A 23,464-nucleotide genomic window follows, 5' to 3' on the forward strand; every position below is an offset into this window, starting at 1 on the left:
CACAATGGGACGGTGTCATGAACAGCATCCCATGTAGTAAAAACAGCACTGAAAATCTGTGTTGCTTTTTTGCCGCTGCCGACTAGCCATCTAGAAGTATATAGCCAAGATTGGTGACCGTACAGTGCAATGTATAGCATACAAGCATAAAGTACAAATGAACACTGCAGCACAAGCAATACAAGCAGCATAGAAGCCTGTGCCCTGGCACCTCTGCTCTTCTGCTGCTGTAGACTAGTCATCTAGGGGAATATAGCCCAGAAGAGTGACCATACAGTGCAATGTATAGCATACAAGCACAAGTACAAATGCACACTGCAGCCCATGCAATACAAGCAGCATAGAAAAAAAAAAAAAAAAACCTGTGCCCCAGCACCCTTGGTTTTCTGCTGCTGTAGTCTAGCCATTCCAGGAGAATATAGCTAAGACTAGCGACTGTACAGTGCAGTGTATAGCATACAAGCATAAACACAAATGAACACTTCAGTACGTGCAATACAAGCAGCCTAGAAAGCCTGTGCCTTAGCACACCTGCTTTCCTGCTGCTGATGTGTCGCTCTCCAAGCGGGCATATAGCGACCTATGCAGTTAAAATACACATGTACACACTGCAGTATATATTGGGGTCAGCACTATGTGTGCCGCTTACCGCCCGCCTATAAGCGGGTGTATGGTCGCCACCGTCCTGCCTGGTTGCCGAAAGTCCGAGCTCGGACTGCAGTAATGGCTGCCGGCGTCTTCCCCAGCTCGTGTGAGGAGGGGCGGGCCGTGGGCGTGCCCCAAGTCAGAGCGGGAATCCGGCGTCCGACAGTGTGCAGTGAGAGGGCTGGAGCATGTAAATAAGGCTCCAGCCCTCGGCGCTGCTGATTGCTCAGCGTCTGTCCCCTTCCCTGAGTGACAGGGAGGGGGCGGGAACGAAGCGGCACTAGGCCGCAGAAGCCGGGGACTGGATTTATAAGCGCCGCCGCCGTAAAAGCGCGGTCGGCGCCCAGTCCCCGGCGAACTACAAGTCCCAGCCGCGCCGCCGCTCCCGGAGCGTCCGGCGCGGTAGTTCCCAATACACAAAGTCACTCAGCAAAGCTGCAGTGACTGTAACCCTTTACTGTCCCCGGCGCACTAGCACACCCAGCAAGTCTGGAGTGTGCTGTGCCTGTGTGTACGGGGACACAGAGTACCTGTAATGGTGCAGGGCCATGTCCCTGAACGGTACTCCAGCTCCGTATCCAGCAGGTTCAATGGGTCTGTGGATGGAGCCCGGCGTCAGAGCTTTGAGGCCGGCAGGATCCCACTTCCTCAGAGCCCCCCAGGGGGATGTGGAAGGAAAGCAGCATGTGGGCTCCAGCCTCCGTACCAGCAATAGGTACCTCAACCTTACAACACCATCAACGGGTGAGAAGGGAGCATGCTGGGGGCCCTATATGGGCCCTCTTTTCTTCCATCCGAAATAGTCAGCAGCTACTGCTGACTAAAATCTGTGGAGCTATGCATGGATGTCTGACCTCCTTCGCACAAAGCTTGAAAACTGGAGAACCCGTGATACCACGGGGGGGTATAGCCAGAAGGGGAGGGGCCTTGCACTTTTTGGTGTGGTGCTTTGTGTGGCCTCCGGAGGCAGTAGCTATACCCCAATCGTCTGGGTCTCCCAATAGAGCGCTGAAGAAAGAACAATTCAACATGAACAACATGTGTACACAAAAGAACAACCAGCCCGAAGGGTACAGGGGCGGGTGCTGGGTCTCCCAATAGGAGCTAGAAGAAAAGGAATTTACGGTAAGTAAACAAAATTCCCTTCTTTGTCGCTCCATTGGGAGACCCAGACAATTGGGACGTCCAAGAGCAGTCCCTGGGTGGGTAAAAGAATACCTCACTAAAAAAGAGCCGAAAAAACGGCCCCCTCTTACAGGTGGGCAATCGCCGCCTGAAGGACTCGCCTACCTAGACTGGCGTCTGCCGAAGCATAGGTATGCACTTGATAGTGTTTCGTGAAAGTGTGCAGACTCGACCACGTAGCTGCCTGACACACTTGCTGAGTCGTAGCCCGGTGCCGAAATGCCCAGGACGCACCCACGGCTCTGGTAGAATGGGCTTTCAGCCCTGAAGGAAGCGGAAGCCCAGAAGAACGGTAGGCTTCGAGAATCGGTTCCTTGATCCACCGAGCCAAGGTTGACTTGGAAGCCTGCGAGCCCTTACGCTGCCCAGCGACAAGGACAAAGAGCGCATCTGAACGGCGCAGGGGCGCCGTGCGAGACACGTAGAGCCGGAGTGCTCTCACAAGATCCAAAGAGTGCAAATCCTTTTCACACTGGTGAATTGGATTAGGGCAAAATGAAGGCAAGGAGATATCCTGATTGAGATGAAAAGGGGATACCACCTTAGGGAGAAATTCCGGGACCGGACGCAGAACCACCTTATCCTGGTGAAACACCAGGAAGGGGGCTTTGCATGACAGCGCTGCTAGCTCAGACACTCTCCGAAGTGATGTGACTGCCACTAGGAAGGCCACCTTCTGCGAAAGACGTGATAGAGACACATCCCGCAGCGGCTCGAAAGGTGGTTTCTGAAGAGCCGTTAGCACCCTGTTAAGATCCCAGGGTTCCAGCGGACGCTTGTAAGGTGGGACTATGTGGCAAACTCCCTGCAGGAACGTGCGGACCTGCGGAAGCCTGGCTAGACGCTTTTGAAAAAACACGGAGAGCGCTGATACTTGGCCCTTGAGAGAGCCGAGTGACAAACCCTTGTCCATTCCGGATTGAAGGAATGAAAGAAAAGTGGGTAAGGCAAACGGCCATGGAGGAAAACCGTTATTAGCGCACCAGGATAGGAAGATTTGCCAAGACTTATAATAGATCTTGGCGGACGTAGGCTTCCTGGCCTGTCTCATGGTGGCAATGACATCCTGAGATAACCCTGAAGACGCTAGGAGCCAGGACTCAATGGCCACACAGTCAGGTTGAGGGCCACAGAATTCAGATGGAAAAACGGGCCTTGTGACAGCAAGTCTGGGCGGTCTGGAAGCGCCCACGGTTGACCCACCGTGAGATGCCACAGATCCGGGTACCACGACCGCCTCGGCCAGTCTGGAGCGACGAGAATGGCGCGACGGCAGTCCGACCTGATCTTGTGTAGCACTCTGGGCAGCATCGCCAGAGGAGGAAACACATAAGGCAGTCGAAACTGCGACCAGTCCTGAACTAACGCGTCCGCCGCCAGAGCTCTGTGATCCTGAGACCGTGCCATGAATGCCGGGACTTTGTTGTTGTGCCGTGACGCCATGAGATCGACGTCCGGTGTTCCCCAGCGGCGACAGATCTCTCGAAACACTTCTGGGTGCAGAGACCATTCCCCCGCATCCATGCCCTGACGACTGAGAAAATCTGCTTCCCAGTTTTCTACGCCCGGGATGTGAACTGCGGAGATGGTGGAGGCTGTGGCCTCCACCCACTGCAGAATCCGTCGGACTTCCTGGAAGGCTTGACGACTGCGAGTGCCGCCCTGGTGGTTGATGTATGCGACGGCAGTGGCGTTGTCCGACTGGATACGGATCTGCCTGCCCTCCAGCCACCGATGAAAAGCCAATAGGGCTAGATACACTGCTCTTATCTCCAGAATATTGATCTGAAGGGATGACTATCGGAGTCCAGGTTCCCTGAGCCCTGTGGTGGAGAAAAACCGCTCCCCAACCTGACAGGCTCGCGTCCGTGGTGACCACAGCCCAGGTTGGGGGTAGGAAGGATTTTCCCTGCGCCAGAGAATTGGGAAGGAGCCACCACTGAAGTGACGTCTTGGTTGCAAGGGAAAGAGAGACTTTCCTGTCGAGGGAAGCCGAACTCCTGTCCCATTTGCGGAGAATGTCCCATTGGAGTGGCCGAAGATGGAATTGCGCGAACGGGACTGCCTCCATAGCTGCCACCATCTTCCCCTGGAAGTGCATGAGGCGCCTTAAGGGGTGTGACAGACTCCGAAGAAGTGATTGCACCCCTGCCTGCAGAGAAAGCTGTTTGTCGCTCGGAAGCTTGACTAACGCTTGCTGGGTATGAAACTCCATCCCAAGGTACGTCAGTGATTGGGTCGGTGTCAACTTGGATTTCGGGAAGTTGATGATCCACCCGAACCGCTGGAGAGTCGCCAGAGCGACAGATAGGCTTTGTTGACACGCCACCCGAGACGGGGCCCTGACTAGGAGATCGTCCAAGTAGGGAATCACCGAGTGGCCCTGAGAATGCAGGACCGCCACAACGGATGCCATGACTTTGGTGAAAACCCGTGGGGCTGTCGCCAAGACGAAAGGCAATGCCACGAACTGGAGGTGTTCGTCCCCGATGGCGAAATGGAGGAAACGTTGATGCTCGGGCGCGATCGGTACATGGAGATCAGCATCCTTGATGTCGATCGATGCTAGGAAGTCTCCTTGTGACATCGAGGCGATGACCGAGCGGAGAGATTCCATCCGGAACCGTCTGGTTCTCACATGTCTGTTGAGTAGCTTGAGGTCCAGAACGGGACGGAATGACCCGTCCTTTTTTGGCACCACGAACAAGTTGGAGTAAAATCCGCGACCACGTTCCTGAAGGGGAACGGGGATCACAACTCCTTCCATCTTTAGAGCGGCCACTGCCTGAAAAAGTGCGTCGGCCTGAGCAGGGGGCGGAGAGGTTCTGAAGAAACGAGCCGCAGGACGAGAGCTGAACTCTATCCTGTAACCATGAGACAGAATGTCTCTCACCCATCGGTCTTGAACGTGTGGCCACCAGGCGTCGCCAAAGCGGGAGAGCCTGCCACCGACTGAGGATGCGGCCAGGGGAGGCCGAGAGTCATGAGGAAGCCGTCTTGGAGACAGTGCCTCCTGCGGCCTTTTGTGGGCGAGACTTGGATCGCCACGCATAGGAGTTCCTCTGGCCTTTCTCCGGCCTGTTGGATGAAGAGGATTGGGACTTGGCGGAGGGACGAAAGAACCGAAATCTCGGTTGAATTTTTCTCTGTTGAGGTCTCTTAGGTTTGGCCTGGGGTAAGGAGGAATCCTTTCCTTTGGATTCCTTAATAATCTCATCCAATCGTTCGCCAAACAAACGGTCGCCAGAAAAAGGCAAACCAGTTAAGAACCTCTTGGAAGCCGAGTCTGCCTTCCAATCGCGCAGCCACATGGCCCTGCGGACTGCCACAGAGTTAGCGGATGCTACAGCCGTACGGCTAGCCGAGTCCAGGACGGCGTTCATGGCGTAGGACGAAAAGGCTGACGCCTGAGAGGTCAAAGACGCAACTTGCGGAGCAGAATTAGGTGTGACAGCATTAATCTCAGTCAGACAAGCCGAGATAGCTTGGAGTGCCCACACGGCTGCAAAGGCCGGGGCAAAAGACGTGCCCGTGGCCTCATAGATGGACTTCACCAGGAGCTCTGTCTGTCAGTGGCATCCTTTAGGGATGAGCCATCGGTAACAGCCACAACGGACCTAGCAGCCAATCTAGAGACTGGAGGATCCACCTTGGGAGAGTGAGCCCAACCCTTAACGACTTCAGATGGGAAGGGGTAACGCGTGTCAGTGAGGCGTTTAGAAAAGCGCTTTTCCGGGACCGCTCTGGGCTTCTGGACAGCATCCCTGAAGTTAGAGTGATCAAAAAACGTATTGCGTGTACGTTTGGGGAACCGAAACTGGTGTTTCTCCTGCTGAGACGCCGACTCCTCTAAAGGAGGGGGCGGGGGAGAGAGATCCAACACCTGGTTGATGGACGAGATAAGATCATTTACTAAGGCGTCCCCCTCAGGTGTATCAAGGTTAAGGGCGACGTCAGGGTCAGAGCCCTGAGCTGCGATGTCCGCCTTGTCCTCCAGAGAGTCCTCAAGCTGGGATCCCGAGCAGCGAGAGGAAGTCGGGGAAGAGTCCCAGCGAGCCCGCTTAGCCGGTCTAGGACTGCGGTCCGGGCAGGAGTCCTCCGCCTGAGACCGAGGGGCCAACCTGGGAGCGCGATTCGGCGCGGACCGAGAGGGGCCCGGAGGCGACAAGCTAACAGGGGCCGGGGCCTGTGAAAGGTCCGGTCTGGACTGCAAAGCCTCTAGCAGCTTAGAAGACCATTTGTCCATAGACTGTGCAATGGATTGAGAAAGTGAGTCAGAGAGTTTCTCAGCAAAAGAGGCGAACTCTGTTCCTGCAGCCTGGTCAGGGGGAGCAGGGGGGTCTACATGAGCCGAGGGGCCCACCAGTGTCCGAGGCTCCGGCTGAGCAAGCGAAACAGGGGTCGAGCAGTGCTCACAGTGAGGGTAGGTGGAACCCGCAGGTAACATAGCCCCACAAGAGGTACAGGCCGCAAAAGAAGGGAATTTTGTTTACTTACCGTAAATTCCTTTTCTTCTAGCTCTAATTGGGAGACCCAGACAATTGGGTGTATAGCTACTGCCTCCGGAGGCCACACAAAGTATTACACTTAAAAGTGTAAGGCCCCTCCCCTTCTGCCTATACACCCCCCGTGGGATCACGGGCTCCTCAGTTTTAGTGCAAAAGCAAGAAGGAGGAAAGCCAATAAACTGGTTTAAGCAAATTCAATCCGAAGGAATATCGGAGAACTGAAACCATTCAACATGAACAACATGTGTATACAAAAAAACAGGGGCGGGTGCTGGGTCTCCCAATTAGAGCTAGAAGAAAAGGAATTTACGGTAAGTAAACAAAATTCCCTTCTTCTTTGTCGCTCTATTGGGAGACCCAGACAATTGGGATGTCCAAAAGCAATCCCTGGGTGGGTAAAATAATACCTCGTAATAGAGCCGTAAAACGGCCCCTTTCTACAGGTGGGCAACCGCCGCCTGAAGGACTCGTCTGCCTATGCTGGCATCCGCCGAAGCATAGGTATGCACCTGACAGTGTTTCGTGAAAGTGTGGAGGCTGGACCAGGTAGCCGCCTGACACACAAGCTGAGCCGTAGCCTGGTGCCTCAAGCCCAGGACGCATCCACCGCTCTGGTAGAATGGACCTTCAGCCCTGAGGGAACCGTAAGGCCAGCAGCACGATAAGCTAGAGAATTGGTTCCCTGAACCACCGAGCCAGTCTTGATTTGGAAGCCTGCAACCCTTTACGCTGGCTAGCGACAAGGACAAGAGTGCTTCCGAGCGGCGCAGGGACGCCGTACGATCGATGAAGAGTCTGAGTGCTCTCACCAGATCTAATCAAGTGCAAATCCTTTTCACATTGGTGAACTGGATGAAGACAAACAGAGGGTACGGATACCCTGATTGAGATGAAAGGGGGGATTCCACCTTAGGGAGAAATTCCGGAACCGGACGCAGAACCCCTTGACCTGGTGAGACACCGGGAAGGGGACTTTGCACGACAATGCTGCCCCGACAGACACTCTCCGAAGTGAAGTGACTGTCCCTAGGAAAACCACTTTCTGCGAAAGGCGTGAGAGAGAAAAATCCCTCATAGGCTCGAATGGTGGTTTCTGCAGAACCATCAGCACCCTGTTCAAATCACAGGGTTCTAACAGTCGTTTGTAAGGAAGGACTAAGCGGCAAACCCCCTGCAGGAACGTGCGTACTTGAGGTAGTCTTGCTAGGCGCTTCTGAAAAAAAAAAAAAATACAGAGAGCGCTGAGATTTGTCCCTTAAGGGAACCGAGCGACAAACCTTTTTCCAACCGAATTGCAGGAAGGAAAGAAAGTAGGCAAGCCAATTGGCCAAGGAGAAACTCCCTGAGCAGAGGACCAAGATAAGAATATCTTCCACGTTCTGTGGTAGATCTTGGCAGATGTGTGTTTTCTGGCCTGTCTCATAGTGGTAATGACCCCTTGAGATAACCCTGCAGATGCTAGGATCCAGGACTCAATGGCCACACAGTCAGGTTGAGGGTCGCAGAATTCAGAAGGAAAAAACGACCCTTGAGACAGCAAGTCTGGTCGGTCTGATAGTTCCCCCGGTTGGCCTACCGTGAGATGCCACAGATCCGGGTACCACGACCTCGTTGGCCATTTTGGAGCGACGAGGATGGCGCGGCGGCAGTCGGACCTGATCTTGCGTAACACTCTGGGCAACAGTGCCAGAGGAGGGAACGCATAAGGGAGTTGAAACTGCGACCAATCCTGAACGAAGGCGTCTGCCGCCAGAGCTCTGTGATCGTGAGACCGCGCCATGAATGCCGGGACCTTGTTGTTGTGCTGAGACGCCATTAGGTCGACGTCCGGCATCCCCCAGCGGCAACAGATCTCCTGAAACACGTCCGGGTGAAGGGACCATTCCCCTGCATCCATGCCCTGGCGACTGAGAAAGTCTGCTTCCCAGTTTTCTACGCTCGGGATGTGAACTGCGGATATGGTGGGTGCTGTGGCTTCCACCCACAGCAGAATCCGCCGGACTTCCTGGAAGGCTTGCCGACTGCGTGTCCCACCTTGGTGGTTGATGTAAGCCACCGCTGTGGAGTTGTCCGACTGAATTCGGATCTGCCTGCCTTCCAGCCACTGCTGGAACGCTTTTAGGGCAAGATACACTGCCCTGATCTCCAGAACATTGATCTGAAGTGAGGACTCTTGCTGAGTCCACGTACCCTGAGCCCTGTGGTGGAGAAAGATCGCTCCCCACCCTGACAGACTCGCGTCCGTCGTGACCACCGCCCAGGACGGGGTTAGGCAAGATTTCCCTTTCGATAATGAGGTGGGAAGAAGCCACCACCGAAGGGAAGCTTTGGTTGCTTGAGAGAGGGAGACGTTCCTGTCTAGGGACGTCGGCATCCTGTCCCACTTGCGTAGGATGTCCCATTGAAGAGGACGCAGGTGAAACTGCGCGAAAGGGACTGCTTCCATTGCTGCCACCATCTTCCCCAGGAAGTGCATGAGGCGCCTCAAGGGGTGTGACCGACCTTGAAGGAGTGATTGTACCCCTGTCTGTAGTGAACGCTGTTTGTCCAGCAGAAGCTTCACTATCGCTGGAAGAGTAAGAAAACTCCATGCCAAGATATGTCAGCGATTGGACCGGTGTCAGATTTGACTTTGGAAAATTGATGATCCACCTGAAACTCTGTAGAATCTCCAGAGTAACGTTGAGGCTGTGTTGGCATGCCTCTTGAGAGGGTGCCTTGACCAGCAGATCGTCTAAGTAGGGTATCACTGAGTGACCCTGAGAGAGGAGGACCGCAACTACTGTAGCCATGACCTTGGTGAAAACCCTTGGGGCTGTCGCCAGGCCGAACGGCAGTGCCGCGAACTGAAGGTGTTCGTCTCCTATGGCGAAGCGCAAGAAGCGCTGATGCTCAGGAGCAATTGGTACGTGGAGATAAGCATCCTGATATCGATCGATGCTAGGAAATCTCCTTGGGACATTGAGGCGATGACGGAGCGGAGGGATTCCATCCGGAACCGCCTGGTCCTTACGTGTTTGTTGAGCAGTTTTAGGTCCAAAACAGGACAGAAGGACCTGTCCATCTTTGGAACCACAAACAGGTTGGAGTAGAAACCGTGACCCTGTTGCTGAAGAGGAACCGGGACCACCACTCCTTCTGCCTTCAGAATGCCCACCGCCTGCAGCAGAGCCTTGGCTCGCTCGGGAGGCGGGGATGTTGTGAAGAATCGAGTCGGAGGACGAGAGCTGAACTCTATCCTGTAACCAGGAGACAAAATGTCTCTCACCCAACGGTCTTTTACTTGTGGCAGCCAGGTGTCGCAAAAGCGGGAGAGCCTGCCACTGACCGAGGATGCGGTGTGAGGAGGCCGTACGTCATGAGGAAGCCGCCTTGGTAGCGGCGCCTCCGGCGGTCTTTTTAGGGCGTGATTTAGACCGCTACGCGTCGGAGTTCTTCTGATCCTTCTGAGGCCTTTTGGACGAGGAGAATTGGACCTGCCTGCGCCCCGCAAGGACCGAACCTCGACTGTCCCCTCCTCTGTTGGGGTATGATCGGTGTAGCCTGAGGAAAGGATGTATCCTTTGCCTTGGATTGTTTGATGATTTCATCCAGTCGCTCACCAAACAAGCGGTCGCCAGAGAATGGCAAACTGGTTAGGCACTTTTTTGGAAGCAGAATCTGCCTTCCATTCCCACAACCAGAAGGCTCTGCGTATTACCACTGAATTGTCGGACGCAACCGCCTTCCGGCTCGCCGAGTCCAGGACAGCATTAATGGCGTATGACGCAAACGCTGACGTTTGAGACGTTAAAGACGCAGCCTGCGACGCAGACATACGTGTGACTGCCTCAATTTGCGCTTGAGCCGCTGAGACCGCTTGGAGCGCCCAGACGGCTGCGAAAGCTGGAGCAAAGACACGGCAATAGCTTCATAGATGGATTTCAACCAGAGCTCCATCTGTCTGTCAGTGGCATCTTTGAGTGAAGCCATATCTTCCACTGCAACTAAGGATTTAGCCGCTGGAGATAGGAGGTCCACATTGGAACACTGAACCCAGCCCTTGACAAGGTCAAAAGGGAAGAGATAACGTGTATCCTTAAGGCGTTTTGAAAAAACGATATCTGGACCAGCCTGGTGGTTCTGGACTGCCTCCCTGAAGTCAGAGTGATCCAGAAAGCGTACTCCATGTACGCTTGGGGAACCTGAAACGGAACTTCTCCTGCTGAGAAGCTGACTCCTCAGGCGTAGGAGCTGAGGGAGAAATAACCAACATATGATTGATGGACGCCGTAAGATCGTTCACTACGGTGTCACAATCAGGTGTATCCAGGTAGAGAACGTTCTCAGGATCAGAATCCTGATCAGATACCTCCGCCTTATCATAGAGAGAGTCCCCATGCTGAGACCCTGAATGATGCGGTGACGTCGAGGGATGCTCCCAGCGAGGTCGCTTAGGGGGTCTGAGACTGCGGTCCGAGTCAGACCCCTCACCCTGGGATCCCTGAGACACTCCAGGAGCACCTTGTTGTACCAACTGGGGGGGGGGGGGGACCAGGGGCAATGAATCAACAGAGCCCATGGTCTGAGGGACCGGTCTGGACTGCAAGGCTTCTAGTATGTTAGCCATAGTCTCAGAAAGTCTGAAGTAAATACTGCAAACTCCGTCCCCATCACCTGGACCATTAGCAGAGACTCCGGCTGAGTAAGTTCCACAAGGGCCGTGCATTGCATACAATTGGGGTCCGTGGAACCTGCCGGCAGTATAGCCGTACATGCTGTACAGGCTGCATAGAAAAACCTGTGCTTTTGCACCCTTGTTTTTCACAGACGATATGCTGTTATCTCCCCCGACCATCAAGGAGGGTATATAGCCAAAATACAAAAGTGCGACCGAACAGTGCAATGTATAGCGTACAAGCATATATCTATATGTGCATTTCGGCACTAGTGGGGTCAGCACCACAGGTGCTGCTTACCGCCCGGTCACAGCGGGTGTGTGACCACCAGAATCCCTGCCAGGGTCTTCCCAAACTTGTCTCTTTTCTCAGTCACAGAAAAAACTGACATGAATGGCTGCCGGCGTCCTGTGTAGAGGAGGAGGCCGTGGGCGTGCCCCAGAAAGTGCGGGAATCCGGTTTCACACTGTGTACAGTGAGAGGGGTGGAGTATGCAAAGCATGCTCCATCTCTCAGCGCTGCCGTGCTGTGCAGCGTCACGCCCTTACCCTGACTGGCAGGCCAGTGGGCGGTAACGAAGTGAGAGTAGGCCGCAAAAGCCGGGGACTAGAGTGATAAGCGCGGCCCGGCATATAAGCCCTGGTCGGCGCGGAAGTCCCCGGCGCACCACAAGTCCCAGCCGCGCCTGAGATAAAAATGGCAGCGGCGGTTAGCGCGGCAGTCCCTCAATACTCTAACACACCCAGCACGCTGTAGTGTGCGATGGCACCAGTGCGGGCAGCGCCGCCATCCCTGGCGCACTAACACACCCAGCAGTGCTGCCGTGTGTCTGTGCGCGGTCCCCTTCATGGGGACACAGAGTACCTCAACGTAGCAGGGCCATGTCCCTGAGGATACTCAGCTCCATGTCCAGCAGATTCCCAGGGGCTGTGGATGGAGCACGGCCTCAGTGCCTGGAGACCGATAAGATCCCACTTCACCCAGAGCCCTAAGGGGATGGGGAAGGAAAGCAGCATGTGGGCTCCAGCCTCCGTACCCGCAATGGGTACCTCAACCTTAACAAACACCGCCGACAAAAGTGGGGTGAGAAGGGAGCATGCTGGGGGCCCTAGTATGGGCCCTCTTTTCTTCCATCCGACATAGTCAGCAGCTGCTGCTGACTAAACAGTGGAGCTATGCGTGGATGTCTGACCTCCTTCGCACAAAGCATGAAAACTGAGGAGCCCGTGATCCCACGGGGGGTGTATAGGCAGAAGGGGAGGGGCCTTACACTTTTAAGTGTAATACTTTGTGTGGCCTCCGGAGGCAGTAGCTATACACCCAATTGTCTGGGTCTCCCAATAGAGCGACAAAGAAAAACCCTGTGCCTTAGCAGCTTTGCTCCTTGTGGACGACATGCTGTTGTCTACTAGGAGAGAGATCACTGAGGGTATATGGGCAAGGGGTTCACAGCCCGACCGAACAGAGATATATATATATATATATATATATATATATATATATATATATATATATATAAATATATATACATATCTATTCCGGCACCCTAGGGGGACCAGCACCGGGTGACCGGTGTGGCTTACCGACCGCTAACGAGCCGAGTGTGTCCTCCAGATTCCCTGCCTTGGATCCCCCGGAGCTGCAGAGCTGTTCACTGAGAATCCTCCACCGGCAGAATGCCAAAAAATGGCTGCCGGAGCTCTCAGGGGAGGAGTGGAGCCGTGGGCGGCGCCAGTAAAGTGCGGGAATCTGGGGTCCCCACAGTGATCAGTGAGGGGGGAGGAAAACATGCAGGATGCTCCAGCCCTCACATCCGACGTCAGGTCGGTAATCCCGCCCTTACCCCTGACAGGCAGGCCCGGGGGTGGGATTTTTGCGACTAGGTCGCGATGAAGCCGGGGACTAAATTTGAGACCGCGCCCGACAAGCAGGCACGGTCGGCGCGGAAGTCCACCGGCCTCCTCAATTCAGCAGCTGCCGCGGTTTCCGGGAAGAAGGTGCGCTCCCTGCACAGTCCCCTATGGGGACACAGAGTACCTTTGAGTTGCAGGGCCCGGTCCCTGAGGTTGAAGAGGCTCCGGTCCGGCAGGTTCCCACAGGGGCTGCGGATGGAGCACGGTCCCAGTAAATGGATGACCGCTCAGGATCCCACTTCTCCCAGAGCCGCATAAGGGGTGGTGAAGGAGACGGCATGTGGCTCCAGCTTCTGTACCCGCAATGGGTACTTCAACCTTATTATTATTTATTACCAGAGATAGAGATAGATAGATATACAGCAATTGGTAATATTAAAATTTAACTTTTAATTCTATTTCTTAAAAAGACTCAAGGTCTAAAAATTATCACCCGTGAATCAGTGACCACACAAAAAAACGGACACAAGCAGGTAGAAGATAGGTCAAATATCCAATACCCTCATAATCAAGGGTTAATGTATTTGCATGAATATACCCAATCTTTTTACCTCAGGTTGCTTTTTATCATCTAGCATGAGCAGGGTCTCATATCTCACCCAACTGCTCCGACAGAAGAAAATATTACCTTAGTAGGGCATGATATATATTATCAATTCAGCCCAATGAAACAGCCAAAGTATGCTCAATAGCCCTCCTTAATAAGAATAAGGAGGGCTATTGAGCATACTTTGGCTGTTTCATTGGGCTGAATTGATAATATATATCATGCCCTACTAAGGTAATATTTTCTTCTGTCGGAGCAGTTGGGTGAGATATGAGACCCTGCTCATGCTAGATGATAAAAAGCAACCTGAGGTAAAAAGATTGGGTATATTCATGCAAATACATTAACCCTTGATTATGAGGGTATTGGATATTTGACCTATCTTCTACCTGCTTGTGTCCGTTTTTTTGTGTGGTCACTGATTCACGGGTGATAATTTTTAGACCTTGAGTCTTTTTAAGAAATAGAATTAAAAGTTAAATTTTAATATTACCAATTGCTGTATATCTACTTCAACCTTAGCAACACCGCCGACGTAGTGGGGTGAGAAGGGAACATGCCGGGAGCCCCGTGGGGGCCCTCTTTTCTTCTAACCGACATAACTAAGTATGAGAATGCATGAGTGGATGTGTGCCTCCTTCCACACAAAGCATAAAAATGAGGAGCCCGTGATCCACGGGAGGGTGTATAGGCAGAGGGGAGGGGTTACACTTTTTAAGTGTAATACTTTGTGTGGCCTCCGGAGGCAGAAGCTATACATCCAATTGTCTGGGTCTCCCAATGGAGCGACAAAGAAAAGGGCAACAATGTTTTCCCAACCCAGGCCACAAAAACAAATACACTCACAAGCCATTTGCGTGCAATTTTAATACTAAGCAATCACCCCCTCCATGTACTGGTAGCGTGTACTGGTAGCATGTACTGGTAGCGTGTGAGTGGTTGCTCCATCACTGTTCTGCACCTGTTGCACTCACAGGATGCAGCAAACCCCTTAATAAAGGAGGAGGCATTTGTTTCTGTGGCTGGGCAGGTAAAACATTGTTGCCCTTTTTTTGCTGTGAATTTTTTTAGAGAAAATGTATTTCCTCTTTTTGTAGTTTAGTTGTTAAATTTAGTGTAGGGACTCCCATGAGGACCCTTGACATGGGTTGTGAGCGTCCGTATTGTGGAGAAAATATCAACTAATACCTAATTATATGTTTATTTTGCACTTATATCTTTACACAGGATGAATCCTGGCCCATTAGTGTAAACCTTGTAAATTGGGGTCTCCATTCCTGTGTGGTGCATGTATATAGTGCTGGGCAGCCCACCTAGTCTAATAGTATGGGTGTCATCAATAGGATGTAAGCCAGATACTGTGCACCTACATGTGTGAACGGCGCCCTATACAAGCCATTTGTGTGCAATTTTAATGCTAAGCAATTATCCCCTCCATGTACTGGTAGTGTGTGAGTGGTTGCTCCATCAGTGTTCTGCACCTGCTGCCTTCATCTTTATTAAGGGGTGTCGCTGCATCCTGTGAGTGCATTTGTTTCTGTGGCCTGGGCAAGTAAAACATTGATGCACTTTTTGCTGTACATTTTTCAGAATTTTTGGGGGAAAATTTAATTCTTTTTGTGGTTTAGCTTTCAAATTAAGCTGAGCAGCAGCACTCAGTGTCAAGCAGCAGCTGCAAAAGCAAACAAGATTTTACGGTGCATAAAAAGAGATTAGATCCCGTGATCCCAACATATTGTTACCCCTCTATAAATCACTGGAAGGCCACATCTGGAATATGGGATCCAGTTCTGGGCTCCATATTTTAAAAAGGATATTCAGAAGTTAGAGTCAGTTCAAAGGCGGCAACTAGATCATTGCAAGGAATGGAAGGCCTCACATATGATGAGAGGTTGGAAAAGTTGGATTTGTTTAATTAAGAAAACAGACATCTCAGAAAAGATCTCATTTATATGTATAAATACATGTGTGGTCAATATAAAGGACTAGCACATAACTTATTCCTTCCAAAGACAATACTAAGGACCAGGGGGCACTCACTGCGAGTGGAAGAAAAGATATTCCGGCAGCTAAATAGGAAAGGGTTCTTTACAGTTAGAGCAGTCAGACTGTGGAATGTCCTATTGCAAGAGGTAGTAATGGCAGATACTATAACTTGTTTTAAAAGAAGGCCTGGATGATTTCCTCAGTACACACAACATTGTTAGTTATAAATGATTTAGTAACAATGTTTATTTAGTGGAGGAAGGTTAAACTAGATGGACTTTTTTTTCAACCTATGTAACTATGCTCTCTGCTCACAAGAAATCAGAGTATAGATGTCTAAAGCCCTTATTAGTAGACTTGAGCGGATTGTGAAAAATCCAGGTCCGGCGGCTGACCGGCGAGTTGTCAAAGAAGTCCAAATCCGATCCGGAATCCGGCCCCATATATGTCAATGGGGAGAGGGAGAGGGAGAGGGACAGTGAGAGGGACAAGGAGAGGGACAGGGACAAGGAGAGGGACAGGGAGAGGGACAGGGAGAGGGAGAGGGAGAGGGAGAGGGAGAGGGAGAGGGAGAGGGAGAGGGAGAGGGAGAGGGAGAGGGAGAGGGAGAGGGAGAGGGAGAGAGAGAGAGAGAGAGAGAGAGAGAGAGAGAGAGAGAGAGAGAGAGAGGAGAAAAAAAAAAAAAAAAACGGATCCGGATCGTGCACCCGGAATCCCGCGTCCAGGTCGGACTCGGATCTGCAACTCAAACCGCGCGGATCCGGATTTTGACGATCCGGGTCCGCTCAACACTACTTATTACCCACCTTATACATGGCACCAGTTTCTTTTGAAGTTGTTATAAAACCAGGAACTATGACAGTATTGCGGACCCATTTCAGACGAAAAGTAATATGAGGTGTAACTCACAAGACGGTAAGCCATTACTTACTCTACATTCTGCAATTCTTCCACCAGCTGTGTCTTTTGATCTGGCGCCATCCGTGCAAACACAGTACCATGCAATACCAACTAAAAGAATATAAACATCGGTAAGAACATTTTTTAGATGATAAATCTGTATTGTTCTTATCAGTCGTTTCCGGTCTTACCTTGGGAAGTAGGTCCTGAAAGTGTTCCAAGATGACTGCAAAAGACTTTCCATTCATCGCAAAATGGTATCCAATTGCCAGATCCTCTTCAAGACTGTCATTCTCTGGCTTTATAGGAATAACCTGAGGATTGAAGTGGCATTATATTAATGTACTGAAGCATTACAGGGGTTGTCCACTACTCGGGAAACCCCTTCTCAATCAGCATGTCAAAATAACAGCATTGGCACTCGCTCACCCGACTGTCACTTCACGCCAGCCCTGTGCCAATCAGCGCTGGGCCCTCTCTATGCCTGCGGACGTATCAAACATCAAGGTAAGGCGAGTGTCTAGTTGCAGCTCTGACTTCCTATTGCTGTTTGATTTGTAACACAGTATGAAGCTCCCACACAGCCACTCACAAAGCTTGATGCTCCCCACAAAGACCCCCAAGCAGTAGGATATACCCAAAGCACTATCCATGTAGTATTCTGTTCTGACAGTTTCCCATGAATACTGACAATTAAAAACACAAATCTCACCTATCCCCGTTCTCCCGATGCTCCGGTCTGTGTAGTGTACTGAGGAAGAATAGTGATCAGAGTCCATCTCCGGCCTAAGTTGTTAGATTCCGGATATGCATTCTATCCAGCACCAGAAGCATGCGGCGAGAGCTCGGCCCCGGAGCCCTCTCCATACACTAACCCCCACATGTACAGGATATTGTGTTAATGATATTGTTAGGAACCAGCAGCCGCCTCAATTGGTCAGGGGAACCCAGACGTGTATCTTGTATGAGACATTTATGGCATATCCCATGGATAGCATATAAATATTCTAGGTGGAATACCTCTTTACTATGTATCATCTTAAAGGGAACCTGTCACCAGAATTTTTGCTACTGAACTAAAAGAATCCTCTTCTGCAGCTCCTGGGCTGCATTCTAGAAAGGTTCACCTTGCTACTGGCCCCCCTATCAGACCTAAATAACAACTTTATAAAATATTACCTTTTGCTATGGTAATGAAGTTTTCTGGCCCCGTGGGCGGGCTTGTATTTCATCTGTTATCCCCCCTCCTGCCGCTGTTCGCTGCCCCCCAGTGTTCATTTACATAGATGAGGCCACTGTCGTCATGTTCCGCAGTGCTCCTGAAGTCTCGCGCATGCGCAGTGGCACTATTGCGGGACTGAGCACTGTTTTCAAATCGCGAGCGCCGGTGATGTAATTGCGCAGGCGCGAGATTATGGGCGGCTCTGTGACGGTCATCACCAGCGTCAACCAAGTACCCTCCCAAATGAACACTGGTGGACGGCGAACAGCGGCAGGAGGGGGGATAACAGACGAAATACAGCCCGCCCACGGGGCCAGAAAACCTCATTACCATAGCTAAAAGGTAATATTTTATAAAGTTGTTATTTAGGTCTGATAGGGGGGGGGGGCAGTAGCAAGATGAGCCTTTCTAGAATGCAGCCCAGGAGCTGCAGAAGGGGATTCTTCTAGTTTAATAGCGAAAATTCTGGTGACAGGTTCCCTTTAACATGTGTGAAAAAATATGCCATTATTACTTCTGACTAAAACACTAACCTCTTGGTTTATTGCATTCAGATTGTTCCTTGGCATGGTGTCTGCATAGTGCCAGTTAATCTTGGCAGCTTGGCCATCTTTAGGAGGTAGTGCTTCAGCTACAATAACTTTATCATGAGGTAGGATCATTCCGCAGTCTCGGGCAACAGAAATCGCAGTTAACATGTTGTCTCCTGCAGAGCACATCAGCATAAGAATACAATTTGAAACACACAAAATATGGATTATTTAGTAAAAGAAGCTTTTCATACAGCAGACACCTTTTAATAAAGTTGGTGCATGTTAGGCTGTCCGTGAACCAGAAGTGTAAACCTAGGGCTGTAATGAGTAGGCCTACATTTGTGCTCAAAACAGTTTGGAGCTCACGTGATAAGGTGATGTTACACGAGCCCCGAGTGCAACAACTGCCGATGTCTCTTTCCACTCCTTCCGACCAAATGAGCAAACAACACGAAGGGAGTGTCAGCCACAGTGTCACTTCCAGTTGATGAACACATTTGACCTGAAGGTGGGGATAGAGAAGCCAGCGATGATTGGACACGGGGCTCGCATGACGTCACCGCTGCACAGAAGTCCCAAACCGCGGTTACAGACAGCGCTAGAACGGCGCCGGAATAGGAGGCGAGTACAGGGTATTTTGTTTTAACTGGGAGAAACAAGTGGAATCAGAAGGGGTTATAGTAGTGGACATCCCCTTCACCTGTGAGCCAAGTTCTGGCATATGCCAATATATAAATCTGACTACCTAGATCTCACCCTCTCCAGCCTTACTCTGCTCACTCTTCTCAGCACTTTTTTGAAAAGTTGCTCACATTTTTGAGCAAATAAAACATTTGCCAAAATGTGCGACATTTCTACCCCACATAAAGTAGTCCAAGTCATTTAATAGATTTTGGCCAAACATTTTCTTTGAGCACTTGCTCGGCTCACCTGTGACCATGACCATACGGATATTGGCTTTGCGCAGGTCTTCAAGAACCGCTGGAGTTTCTGGTTTCAGTTTGTTTTGCATAATGATCAGGCCCAAAAATGTCATGTTGTTTTCAATGGCTTCCCTGCAGTAAAGTTTCAGAAATTAGTCCTTTAACACAGTGTTTACACACAATATTGTAGATTTTAGGTTTGCATTTTTCCCTCGCCTTCCTCTAAAAGCTAAAACCTTTTAGCCTGCTTTCACACTTGCGCTGTTTTGCATCCGTCACAATCAGTTGTGTGACTGATGCAACGAATGCATTGCAGATACTGGCACAACTGATGTGACTGATGATGCAAAAAACCGATCCGTTGTGTTTTTGTTTTACTGTTGGCCGGCTTTTCTGAATGATCAGCTGATCGCCCGGCGGCCGCCTTTTGTGAACGATCAGCTGATCGGCCGGTGACCGATCATTCCCAAAAAGGCTTGCTAACCTCTCCGGCCCAAGACATCAGCCACAGCAGGGACAAAGCAGTAATACAGTGTACATTAACAAGAACACTACAAGTTACTCTACTAGATTAGCCTGGTCTACACATATGTAACTAGGGATTGTCATTAATATAAGCCTTTTGAAATACAAAATTATCCACAAAACATGCTGGTACAATTCTGCCCCATAACGAACATGCGGAAAGTCTTCATACCTACTAATATTTTGTACTTTGTGCCATGAAATTTTTGATTCTAATTTTCTGTGTGCGAGTGCAATAACACGATATCCCTGCTTTGTGTAGTCTTCTAAAACAACTGCAAAGTCAGAAGGTACTGCGAGAAAAAGAATGGACAATTCGATTAAACTCTTGGTGTATAGCTCCTAAAAAACATAACTGATAAAATGTCTTTTTTAAGGATTCCCATATCATAACTTCACATGCAAACATTTCACTGCAGCCGATTGACTACATGAGCAAAACTGAACAGCCCAATATAGTCAACGTGGATAACTGTGCTAATCTCCTGCAAACAACAAGAGTCAGAACCCCGTTTGCTTATGGAAAAACTGCCATGACAGCCGCCCATGCACTATTTATACCACTTGCCATGACAGCCGCCCTGACTGGCAACATTTAGCTCATGAAATAAATGGCTTCTCACCTGTTTCTGCTCTGCACAGGCTGGCTATCACTTCTGGGGCCCCCTTCACGTAGGCATCCATGCGTTTTTCTCCTAGTACTTTGGCAACTACTGCCATTCGCTGCAGAGCTGAAGAGAAGGGAAACTGTCGCACAATTCCAATTTCATAAGAGGTCTGCAGGTGAAACAGAAGAAATCAAATATCAAGAGCATTGATATTTTAGGGTCAGGACCCAAGAACACTAACACCATAAAGTCTATTTGTAAGTATCTAAAAAGATGCCATATTAAAGCCCTTACACAGCAGTTAACCCCAATCATTTTGTCCTCAGTGGCGATACGAAGGCGTCTGGCAGCAGTATCATCCCCTCTCACCATTGTAAACATGAGGGCTCGACCAAATAATATGTGGAGGACTGAGAGGAATCTGTCAGATGTTTGGCCAAAAGCCATTTAAGGTGCATGAGTAGCTTTATACTTTCATATTCAGTAGAGGCACTTGAATTTCTTAAAAGTGAATCCGTCACCAGATTTCACAATAAGGCCGGGGCCATAAGGGCCACTAGTGCGATCCTCGCATGACACTCGGCTCACGCTGGCAGTACAGCAGAGCAGAGTATCATGCGAGTGTCCCTGCGACTGAGGTTCGACTGTGCGAGCGGACCTCAGCTGCGGGGGGCGGGCCGGCACGGAGGAAGGGAGGGAGGGATTGATCTCCCTCTCTCCTCCATAGCCGGCTATTGCCATTCTCGCACTGCACTCGCGGTACACCGGTGTACCACGAGTGCAGATCGATTTTTCTCTCGCTCCATACACTTGAATGGGTGCGAGAGAAAGTCTTGCATTACAGTTGCAGCATGCAGCGATTGTTTTCTTGGTCCGATTAGGGCTGAGAAAATAATCGCTCATGTGCGCTGACACATAGGGTAATATTGGTCCGAGTGGAATGCGATGTTTTATCACATTCCACTCGCACCATTTTTCTCGCCGTTTGGCTTAGGCAGGCTTTGCACACTACGACATCGCAGGTGCGATGTCGGTGGGGTCAAATTGAAAATGACGCACTTCCGGCATCGCATGCGACATCGTAGTGTGTAAAGGCTTGATGATACGATTAACGAGCGCAAAAGCGTCGTAATCGTATTATCGGTGCAGCGTCGGCATAATCCATGATTACGCTGACGCGACAGTCCGATGTTGTTCCTCGCTCCTGCGGCAGCACACATCGCTGTGTGTGAAGCCGCAGGAGCGAGAAACATCTCCTACCGGCGTCACTGCGGCTTCCGTAGGATATGCGGAAGGAAGGAGATGGGCGGAATGTTTACATCCCACTCATCTCAGCCCCTCCGCTCCGATTGGCCGCCTGGCGTGTGACGTCGCTATGACGCCGCACGACCCGCTCCCTTAACAAGGAGGCAGGTCGCCGGCCAGAGCGACGGTCGCAGGACAGGTGAGTCCATGTGAATCTGCCGTAGCGATAATGTTCGCTACGGCAGCTATCACAAGGAAATCGCTGCTGCGACGGGGGCGGGTACTATCGCGCTCGGCATCGCAGCATTGGCCTGCGATGTCGCAGCGTGCAAAGTACCCCTTAGGCCTAAAAGTTATACACATTTTTAAATAGCTCTATTACACGATGAGACTTAAGTACTCTTTAATATACTGATAATGAGCATTTTTGTTAATCCAGCAAAAGCCTATTTTAGTATTAAGCAGGAAAACTTCCATATAGGACTATGCAGCCACCTATCAGGGATTTTCAAAGTAAAGTCTAAGATATATTTAAAGGGAAACAGTTGTCTGATTCAGACTGTCCGAACCACGGGCAGCACAAATCAATCACTGGCCAAATTATTGCAGCCGTGTACATTTTACTATGAAACACTGCGCTGTTTCAGAGAACATTTACTTTGAAAACCATCCAGGCATCTTGGATGACTTTTCTGAAGTCGGTCAGTCATGGAGAATGGGGTGGGGACAAGCCTTGGACTGCTCATCCAAGATGCAATGACACCAGCCGGCTTCTCAAACTATATTTTTAAACTAAATCTTGCATCACAAGAAAAGATGAAAGTGAGAAATATGTTGTCTGTAATACAATAACAAAAGACATTTCTAATGGAGCTCCACAACTACAAGCAAGGAAGACTTGTGATCTGCTCCTATTCTTAGAACAGTGATGTATCCGAGTGAGGAGACTGATTGTTTTCCAATGACGAAAATGATGGAAACCTCTCTACTAGACGTTATTGCTGAGCACAAAGGAGGAATTGGTCCAGGTTTTCAGTTCACTGCTTAGTAATGGGTCTTAAAATAAACCTTTTATTAGCTAACTCCCATAGCCCATAAATTGTGTGGTTACCATGTGGCCATATAAGACATTATTAATGTAGGGATCGGTCCTCTTCCAATGCCGCATATTTTTACCATTAGCTCACCAGCCTCCCACTCATTCCTGTGGTTCGTAACCAGTAAGATCACAATGCTGCTTCTAGGACATAAGCCTCACAGAAACAAAAAGTAAGGATCTGACCGGATTGAGGACAATCCTGGACACTACACAGGCTGCATGGGAAGGGACAGTTTACATTCAGAAGAGATGTGATTACAGAACAGCCACAAGGCTTATCTGCACTCTACAGCTCCACATCACTCATCAAAGTCACCAAGGAGGAAAAAAGATCAACGTCCTGTTTAATGTTGCAAACTGCAAATTAACACTGGAAGAAAAGAGTGATTTCTTTAGTAAGCTGCTACTGAGCTGCCTGGAGAGGATCTGATCACACATCCGAGATTTTCAGAGGAAAAAACCTGCACAGAAGAACCATTGCATTTCAGATTTTAGCTGCTACGCCTATGGCAAAAATAAGGATTTCTACCACAAAAACATCACATTTGCTTGTGAAAAATTCTAAATGTGTGAACATAGCATAGTTGTAAGGCCTTGCTCACACACAAATAGCTGTGCGCACACTGCGTTTTTTTCTCAAAAACATTCTTTCTGCAGAATTTCTTGAGAAAAAGAATGAGCATGTTTCTTTTCTGCAGGTACCTGCGTTTTGTTTGCCATAGATGGTAAAAAAAAAATTAGGAATCAACCTGCGGAAAAAAAAAACGCATCAAAAACGCGGTAAAACCGCATGTGGTTTTCGGTGCGTTATTGGTGGGGGGTTTTTTTTACAGCAAGTACGCTAATCTTACAGACTCAAATTTCTTAAGAAAAATCCTTTTTCTAGTGTGAACAGAGCCTTAAGGTATGTGCTGCAGACAATTCTCAATGAAAAACTTGTGCCTTAATTGGAAAACAGTTGCTTAAA

The 23,464-nt window shown here is 50.1% G+C and overlaps 1 protein-coding gene across 2 annotated transcripts in view; it reads right to left on the bottom strand.

Annotated features, from left to right (window-relative positions):
* ATP13A3 (ATPase 13A3) overlaps positions 1-23,464 on the bottom strand; it is a 268,385-nt gene that overhangs the window by 50,564 nt on the left and 194,357 nt on the right. For both annotated transcript variants that reach the window (XM_075340514.1, XM_075340513.1), the window contains exons 18-23: positions 20,169-20,322; positions 19,718-19,838; positions 19,028-19,152; positions 18,098-18,270; positions 16,534-16,656; positions 16,374-16,453 (exon numbers count right to left, since the gene is read on the bottom strand). In XM_075340514.1, the coding sequence (XP_075196629.1) occupies positions 16,374-16,453; positions 16,534-16,656; positions 18,098-18,270; positions 19,028-19,152; positions 19,718-19,838; positions 20,169-20,322 (776 nt within the window). The remainder of the gene's footprint in view (positions 1-16,373; positions 16,454-16,533; positions 16,657-18,097; positions 18,271-19,027; positions 19,153-19,717; positions 19,839-20,168; positions 20,323-23,464) is intronic.

Source organism: Anomaloglossus baeobatrachus, chromosome 3, assembly GCF_048569485.1.
Source record: "Anomaloglossus baeobatrachus isolate aAnoBae1 chromosome 3, aAnoBae1.hap1, whole genome shotgun sequence".
NCBI classification, from domain to species: Eukaryota; Metazoa; Chordata; class Amphibia; order Anura; family Aromobatidae; genus Anomaloglossus; species Anomaloglossus baeobatrachus.